General features: G+C 39.3%; 1 protein-coding gene across 1 annotated transcript; it reads right to left on the bottom strand.

Moving 5' to 3' along the window:
- Positions 1 to 8,603: 8,603 nt before the first annotated feature.
- On the bottom strand, positions 8,604 to 9,437 carry LOC141589808 (protein FAR1-RELATED SEQUENCE 8-like). The gene is made up of 2 exons (XM_074410432.1): positions 9,198 to 9,437; positions 8,604 to 9,149 (listed from the first exon to the last, which is right to left on the bottom strand). The coding sequence occupies exons 1-2, from the start codon at positions 9,435 to 9,437 to the stop codon at positions 8,604 to 8,606; spliced, it is 786 nt and encodes a 261-aa protein (XP_074266533.1).
- Between the last annotated feature and the right edge of the window lie 402 nt (positions 9,438 to 9,839).

Raw genomic sequence — 9,839 nt, 5'->3', positions numbered from 1 at the left:
TAGAGAGTTTGATAACAATTTCTTACACTAGAAAAATAGGTGAAGTGTGAATGAATAATAATAGAGAAAAACTCTATCATTTTCTCTTGGATAAACCGGTTGGAGGGGGTTAGAGTGCCCAATGCATGGGCTAATTTTTCTACCCAAGAAAACATAGGCATGCAAGGCTATGAGAGGTAGTAATCATAGTGTTTTCACTTATTATAATAATCAACACAAATTATCCACTAAAACCCTCCAATTTTTCGGCACATATAAATATAAAATGGAGGACCATTTTATTTTGTCATTTGTCAATTGTAACATGTGTGACATGTTACTTGACTTATGAAATTATAATGTATTTTTAACATATTAAAAATCAACATACTCATAAAATATGTCATTAACAAAATCGACTAGTAATTCGTAATTACTTGTGCCAAAATGGTTTATCAAATTATAATTACAACGTCTTGTATTTATAATAAATTATTCATTCAATTTCAATTTCAATTTCAATTGTTTCGTAAACAATAATTTTATCTAAGTAATAAAACAATTCGATTACTTAGACCGTATCTAATTTAATCGAGTTATAATAAGACACGTTAATTTTACTCACAAAATCATCCGTCAATTTTAAGTAATTTAATTAACTCGTATCGGCATACGATTAATTAAATAATCAATTAAGAGTATTTCCTTATAGGTATGACCTAAGGGGATCAACTGATCACCACCGTCGCACGACAGTAATGTCAAACTCTAGTCAGCCAATCATTACCGATATGTCTGGACCAGTTGACTGTAAGATATTACATTCCCACATGTATTCTTAAAATGAGATTTTAAACATGTGATCATCATGATCGACAGTTGTGATCGCATTATTGTCGGAGGACACATATTCCAACAGCGCTCACGTCCCGTCGACAGACGTCGTGAAAGGAACGCTGGCTCTTCATGCAACACATCACCCAGTCCCTCACGACGGGATTGGCTCTCTCCCCCGGCTCTGTCCTCTTGAGCGCGAGGCTCGGAAAGTAGGAGTACACCCACGCCTGCAAAGCAAGATAATCAATAATGATCTTTCGTGATTCGATAAGGAAAAGAAATGATCTTTCATGATACGAAATGAATGTTCATACCTCCAGCAGCAGTCCAGGACCAACTGTGGCAGGAGAAGTTCCCTTCTCCATCAACTCTGGACGAACCATGGCCCTCATATAGCGAATGAGAACCGCAAAGTCAGCAGTGACCCAGTCCCAACGACCTAGGCCACTCAGGTCAGAAAGAAAGGGAAGAAGCTTCGTCGACAGCCTCTCTCCCTTGTCTACGAGGTAAATCGAAGACAAGAACCACCAGAGCCACAAGCGAGCTCTCTGCTCCGTAGTGCAAGGAGGAGGAGCTGTCTCCCTCCCGTCGATTACCACCATCGTCGGGGTCTTCCCCGCAAAGTAATCTCGGACGTAGGAACTCGGCACCAACCCGGGAACTGCAGCAGCTTTCGGCGCCAGGTTCTAACCAATCAAGCTCCTAGCCTCAGCCGAGTCCACTCTCCTGGCTGTCTCCGGCCACTCCACAGCCTCAGTCCCGTACCGCAAGCCATAAATCATGCCGCAGTCCTCCAACGTGACCCCAACCTCGCCAAAAGGCATGTGAAAGGTCGAGGTTGTGTCCCAAAACCGATCAAGGAAAGTTCGAACCAGGCTAAGGTTAGCCCGAATCTTCCTTCCCTTGATATCCCTCCATGCTCGTACCAAGGCACCAAACGCTCCCCGCTCGATAATGGTCTGCTCCTCCGCCGACAGTGTCCCATAAAACTCCATCATCGTAGTGTAACCCGAGAAAGACCTGATGTTCCCGGCCTCCTATTTTGATTCAAAGCAAGAGGTATATTTAGCTCGAATGAAGGAGAAAAGGAATAGCAAATGAGAATAAGAGAGGATAAATGAAAGAATGATGAAGTTCAATTTACCAAGCTCTTCACCGTCCTGTAGGACAGGTGACTCTCCGCAGCCCAGATGAGGTGTCTGCTGTCCCAACTCTCAGCCCACTCCGGTGCTCCCCTCAGCTGGCGACCACCTCGTCCAATGTTGGCCCGCCTCGGGACCTCCTCCTCAACAGCCTCCTCCTCGACGACCTCGTCCTCAGCAGTCGTCACTGCCGCAGCAAAAGCCTGCTCTAACGCCTCCTCGAGCGTACGAGAAGAGTCAAGAACGGTGTCCACGTCCATGGGACCTCTCCCTGATGTAGAAGCCTCATCACCTGCAAAATTAAAGTGAATTTAGGCCGGGTCAAGTGACGACGAGCCTTAATTAGGAGATTTTCGAGCTTTCAAAGCTCCGAAATCGCTCTTTTATCGCCATCGTTGGCCATTTTCATCGAAACCCGTCCGCTTATGTGGTAATATGGGTCAAGTTAAGCTTATATTGAAGCCTAGTCATGGGTTCAAGTCGGAATTTCGACAGCATTTCATTATTACGGCGATTATGCCCTAGAAAAGTGTCCTGAAAAAGCCGTCACAAATCAAAAATCCGAAATGGTAGGAAGTTTACCCATCATACAAGGATTCCAAATATCAAGTTTTGTCACAAATGGGCAATCCTAAGGCTATTTTCGAAGCAATTTACGACTCAACTGTGAAAACGTCACAATTTCACTCAAATGCTCAAAACTCAATGAAAATTAGAAATGAACACATGGTTATGATCCTTATACTACCAATTATCCATTTACAAAGTCAATTTTACAAGGCAAAATTGTTTGGGAGAAAAGCCCCAAATTTTCGACATTTTTAGGGTTGGAAACCCTAATTTGTCGGTCCAAATTGTTCAAAAATGGAAGATTAATGCAAAAATAACACACATACCTCGATTAGTGATGGCAAAATGCAAGCTCTTGATCAAATTTTGGCGAGAAATGGTTGGAATTTGAGAGAGTATTTGGTGATTTATGTTTCGAAAATTATGAATGAAACGCGATTTTTATCGGGGTTTTACTCAGGCAGAGACACATCCAGGAAAACACGCAGCAGGTGCTGCACCTCTTCCAAGGGACGCAGCTCTTGCTGCGCCTCTTCCTCGGCTTCCCTCCAAATCAACTTTCGAAAATTCGTTATAAGTTCGTTATTTGTGGGCTTATCTTTGGTGCGCCTCTTCCTCTACACCATATATCGTATACTTGGTCCGTTTGATGTTTATTCTTCGCCCGGACCCGCATTTTCAAGCCAACTGCGAGCTGTCGCGGTATTTTATCAAGGCCTCGCTTGCCACAACGAGCGAATATTCTCAGACAGGTGTTTTGACACACCTCAGTTCTGTTCCCCCAGTGAGAGTTCTGGACAGATAATTGTCCCTCTCAAGACGTGGAGATCAGCCTCGATTATGTTCCTCCAGCGAGAGTTCCGGACAGCCAATCGTCCCTCTAACCACGTGGAGTTCAACATCAACCTCAAGTTTTGCCGAAGTTTGTTTGAAGACGGACCCAAACAGATTTCTCCCAGCAGTTCTTGCCGACGTCCTGCTGCCTCCCTTCAATCCTTCAATATCACGTTTTGCTTCCCCTTGGAGTCCGACAGAGTAAGGAGTTTCAAGGAATCTCAGGTATGGTCTCTTCTTATGGCTGGCGAGCCTCCTTACGTAGTCTAATGGACTTAAAACGACCCTCCCCGATAGTTGACAGACTCTAAAATGTTCCCGACGACAGGTCCATGGCTCAGACCCCTTGAGCCGCCTTGCGTCGCCATAGTCGTCAGATTATAATCTTCGATTGACTTGATGGCTATACTTTGACTTTCGCCTGTCAGTCAAAGTGGGGGCTCTGTAGATACCTCATTTCTGCACCTCCCGCAAGCTACCCGGTAATGATTGGGCCGCACGTTTGGTACACGGAACGATTGGTACACGGAACGATTTATGACAGTTCGTAAGTTGATCGTCAAGTGATAGCTTAAACACTTGTTTCTACCTCATGGTCGTCATCTACGCGCCATTATGGTCGTTTTGACAGTAATTAGAGTACATTTGGAGTCTGGGTCAAAAACCGTCTACATTTTCTAATAACCGTTTAAAATGCCGAGTCCGAATATTCTGGAATGTTCCGGATATTTCTATTCCATATTTTCAATCTTTTAATCTTTTGGCAAATTACATCCCGAAAATATTTTATAAATATTAAGGAAATTAAGATCAAACCGCAATTCCATAATAGAAACGCGGAAATCTTACTCCCACAAGAGGAAACCCTTGGGGAAAGGACGCAGCAGGTGCTGCGCCTCTTCCAAGAGACGCAGTAGCTGCTGCGCCTCTTCCCTAGCTCCTTTCTGCGTATTTTCAAATCTTTTCGAGATTTACTTCCAAAGTTTCACCGAAACCCTAATTCCTTCGTGTGATTAGTATAAATAGGGACCTTCGTCCCTCATATTGCTCACGCGAGTGTCCGCCCTTCTCGTCTCCCTTTTCATTCTAGACCACGCTCTTGCTTTTTGGCGTCTACGTGCTGTAACTTCGACCACGTAAGCTCGGATCTTTCTGTGTACCAGCCTCGTTTTGCATGACCGACCAATTTGACCAACTCCACATCAATCAACTTAATCAATTCTGTTCGTTTTTCTCTTAGAGGGCACTTTCGTCATACATTCGAGTCGAGCATCACTAAACGTTAATTTTGTCAATCTCGTTTCGTCAAACATGTAAGTCTGAGGGTGTAAATCCCATCTTTTATTATTGTATTTTATTTCTTGTAATCATTATTGTAAGGTTTATGTCGAAAATACATTTAAAATCGATTTACAAAACGTTATTTCAAACCCTTTTTACGGATTAACAGGAGACAAACGTCGAGAAAGAACGCAGCAACTGCTGCGCCTCTTCGGAGGGACGCAGCACCTGCTGCGCCTCTTCCTGAGGCTGCCGCAGTTCCTGCTTTCTTTCTTCTTCCTTCGTCTTTTGTTCGTCTGTTTGTTTTTGCTTTGCCTTTTATTGTTCATATTTCATTAACACGATAATTTTAACATAATAATTTTTAGCATATAAATCATTAATAATTTATCATATTTTAATTCCCGACATAAATCCCTTATAATTCATATTTGCGGGTTTTCGTCATTAAAATCAATTCGAGTTTTGGAGATTCGATTCATCAATATCAAGTCTCTGAAATTCATCCTTTGATATATTTCCATCTGTTATTGTCATCGTCATCATTAGTTCGTCATTAGCAAACCTAATTAACCTATTTTAATTTAATTCATTATTAATCTATTAATCTTCTAATTAATTTGTCCTAATTAATTTTATCAATGTTTTACTGTTTTTATGACCCAATCACATGTAAGTAATCTATTAAACCACTTCCATCCGAGTCAAATATCAATAATCAAGCATTAAATTTACCCACGAATATTAACAATATGTAGTTCCGACTTCACAGCCAGAACTAAACTCAGGAACAGACGCAGCGTCTGCCGCACCTCCTCTTCCAAAGGACGCAGCTCTGCTGCGCCTGTTTCGGGCTGAATTCTGTCTCTAAACTCCCGTTTCTGTTTTGACCTAGTTTTTAGTTACGTATTTAATCAACTATTAATCGTATTATCACCTAATAATCTGTTCGTTTATTTATTTATTCCTTGTTTTCTAAAACCATCCGTTTTAAGTGTATTTTCGACGTAAATCAATTAACCCATTGTAATTATTGTAATTTTCATCATTGTATTTTTATTTGTATTTCTTTATTTATTGTTTGTATGCTTTCACATGTAATCAATATTAAATTCCTACTTCGACATTAATGCATGTTAAATTATTTGTTTACCGACTTAGTATTAATTCACATGCTAGGATTAATCTAATGGATGTTGCATTGCATGCATATAACCTTCAACATATCGAGTATAGACGATTTTCCCTAATCATTAGTAGAGGCCGCTATAAAGGCGGGCAGGATTAGGTGTTCGATCAAAAGAGCTTCCTAATACGTACCCTCACCCCTTACTCCAGATCTCTGTGAACATCCGTGTTCATTGGCATCCACGAGAGTCATTCTAGACATAGAATGCTAAGGGTAACGAGTTCTTGGTGTTCATGTCACTACTTTGTGTCTTGACATGGCACGAAGTATTCATACGGTTTCCAATTTTCCACAATAAATTGGTGGCGACTCCACAAATGCAAAAGCTTGCTCACTTTTCTCCCGAGCGACCCCCGTGGGCCCGTGTCCACAGACATGTTTGGTGTGATGTGTACATATAATCGACCAGATATTCTGTACTTGCCTTCAACAGTGAACGTAGGTATCTAAGCAATACATTTTGAATTTATGTTTTACTTTTTCATATTTACTTCATATTTGTGAATCTGAGGAAACTATATGCCATCCGAACTATGTTCAAATTGAAAAAACAGATGTCATATATTTGTCAGTATAGTTTACTAACTTATTTTCTTAAATTGTTAGTATGCTAAGCCACAATTAAAGGCTAAAGAGGTAAACTTTGTTTGGTGACCTCATCTTAAGATGCACTACAGGCCAAAATATGGAGCAACTATTGAGAAGGTAAATTTACTAATGTCCAAACTGTAATGGTATATGCATATACTAATTACCATGCATATCCTGGTTACTTACCTATTTAAATCATTTTGCTTTTATCTAGGTTTTTTTCACAATTGGCAAACATAATAACCATTGGTTAGCTTGTGTGTCTGACCTCAAGAAGGAGAAGAACTATCTTTTGGACTCTCTCAGGACATATAGGAAAAATGATAAGAAAGCCGTGGAGGAATATAATACTGATGTGGAGGATATTCTTTAAAAGTCAAAATCTACGATATTCATTCATATTTTGCTGATTGTTTGTCGTTCACAGATAGTGAATGTTGCAAATCAGATACCCAGCAGCAATTGTTATGAGCGCTCAAGGCCATCAGCTTGTTTCCTACTAAAATCAAGGATGTACCACAACAAGCAAACACGTTAGTTTGTTTTATATTTCGTTTCATTTTGCATAATGTTAATTATTTCAATGTCATTTTCAACATCATACGCTGTTTGAATAGTTTTGACTGTGGACTATGCGTCATGAAGTTTCTAGGAGGTGCAATGATCAATACAGATTTATGGACGGACAAGAAACACTACAAAGTGAGTTTAATGGACTTGATAATTCATATAAATTTTGCTACAGTTTATATCGCTTCTCGTTTCACTTGTCTGTTTTAGCTTTTTATCTTAAATTTCTGCCATTTTTGTTTTACAGGACTTGGTTGCTTATCGACGAGAAATTATGTTGCGACTAATAAAATGGGAGAAAAACACTTCTCAGGTACACCTTTCTCTAAGCCTAGTATACATCTTCCTCTACAAAGTGACAAGTAATTTCTAAACTTCATGATCTACTTATTTGTTTCATTTGTCGTCTTAGAAGTTACTAGATACACATGTTTGGGCAGCTAGCTACATACGCATCTCTGGGCAGCTACATACACTTTTTTGAACTGTTAGATACAATCCTTCAGTTGGCTAGATATACTTTAGTCAGTTACTAGAAACACATCTTTGGGTAGCTACATACACTTCATGATCTATTTATTTGTTTGATTTGTCGTCTTAGAAGTTGCTAGATACACCTTCTTACACATCCATAAGTTGCCTCATGTCATTCGTTTTTTAATCTCCAAGCGATTTTTCAAGATGGTTGATGATAAAGAATAGTGGATTCAAGCCTCACTTCAAAGGGATTCAGTATCAGTTTAACATTTTCATATCAATAGTAGTTTTGTAATTTGAAGAGGTTTATTAAGTTGGTTGAATATGTTTAGTATTTCGAACTTGAAACCTAGATAATTGACACTATATGTCCTCCATTTTCCCAGTTTCAGAAGAATGTATTTGCCAAAAGTAATTTGTATGGCGTAATGACACAAAACTAATTTATTTGTTTGATTTGTCGTTTTAAAAGTAATTTGTATGGCGTAATGACACAAAAATAATTTGTTGTTTGATTAAGTTGGTCACCTTTCAATCCAAGGTCCATACTTGTTGTTAAGTTTGCTACTTTTGCGGAGGAAAGAGTCTTGTTTTGTTGTGGTGATTGTTGTTGGGATTTCGTCATTGAATGAAAAGAATATAAACAAAAACTTAGCTGGTAACTAATATAGGAGGCTTGAAAAGACAACTTAATAGCTGAAAGCCTTTATTCATTGAACCTGAGCATTCAAGCACGTCAGCCAATCTCCCTATTGAACACAACGTATACACTAATAATACGCCAATCTAGACAGTATTGTCAAAACTGAATGATTAAGACCAGTAATGCACCATGTAAAAACATTCGTTCAACAATGCAAGGATAATCAGGTCTAAGTCGTCATTATCACATCACTCTATACTCCACGAGTCCACTGCCAAAAAAAAAAAAAAAAAAAAAAAAAAAAAAAAAAAAAAAAACCAGCAGCCTAAAACAGAATTAAAAAAAAACTTGAAGCTCATACAAAACCAGTCTTACATGAACTAAATAAACCAAAACCCCACTGAAATCAGTTTCAAGTGAGTAGCATAATATTACAAAGCATAACAGAGACTGTTTTGAGTGACATCTACAAATCCCACTGAAATCAATTTCAAGCGAGTTGACTCGGGCAATTTCTACTATCATGGTTAATCATTTCACCGCAAGCATGACATTTCCCCAGAGGCTTTGCATTTTCCAAGACTGCATTTTCCTTGTTTAATGTTATCCACTTTCCCGATCCCTTATTCTTGCACTTTTCTGGTGGTAGAACAGTAGCTTCAGTTGGTATTTTTGACCTAAGAAGCATCTCAACCTCATCTTTCTTATCTTTTGACTTCCCAGGCTTAACTGAAATAATCATTATTTCATTGAAACTGTGGAGCATTTGAAATAGCGCATCACAGTGTTCCTCATTATCCTCAGCAAGTGAGACTGCATTAAATACCTCCGACCACAGTTCACTTATATTGTTATGACGGTTTTCCATTGACACGCAATCAGCTAGGACAGATGTTCCAACAACATTAGAAAGAGGGTGGGAGGTTGCAGATTTGCTCCATCTGGGTGCTAAATACTCTTTAGGTATATCATAAAATCCCCTATCCTTCAACACCCATAAAACGTGCCTACAGACTATCCCGATTCTTTCAAACATCTGACAGGAACAAGAAAACTTATTATCACTTAAATCAACTTTGTATACCTTGTCTTTCTCACGATCAATTATTGAAATATGATCAGTGTCAGAACCAGTTGTGTTTGGTGATGGTAAATGGCCACAAGCATAACATGCGGCTTGGACTTCTACTTGGAAAATATAAAATATGACAATTGTGTAAAATTCAGAAGCTTGCTTTTCTAAAAGGAGAGGGGTTGTCAATTTTGGATAACAGTTCTTATCATTGGCCATTACCTTAGAATATTTCCAGCGCTGAGCATCCATTGCTGTTTGGAAACGCATCCAAAACTCGACAAGTGTGACATGGGTTGGTGAAGTTTCCAAAGAAACTATTTTCAGACTCTGACCTTGATGTTTTGCGCAAAATCCCGCCCAAATATGTGTCTCTAATGTAAGCAGGAATCCAAAGAGCACGGTGCTTAAACATTTTCGTCAACCACTTGTTATCACAAAGATCATATGAGGAAATGATCAAATTCCATTTTGATTCAAATTCTTCTAGAGTGATCTCTACATCCCAAACAACCGAGTTTATTTCCTTCAAAAAGGTTGTGTCTTGGGAAATCGATGGACCAACCTTGTCAGGCAACTTTTTCATTATATGCCACATACACAGTCGGTGGCGTGTTTTTGTCACCGAACACACCTTTTACAGCTTTTTTGATG

This window comes from Silene latifolia, chromosome 7, assembly GCF_048544455.1.
Source record: "Silene latifolia isolate original U9 population chromosome 7, ASM4854445v1, whole genome shotgun sequence".
Taxonomy (NCBI): Eukaryota; Viridiplantae; Streptophyta; class Magnoliopsida; order Caryophyllales; family Caryophyllaceae; genus Silene; species Silene latifolia.
This window is presented reverse-complemented; position numbering and strand designations above follow the sequence as displayed.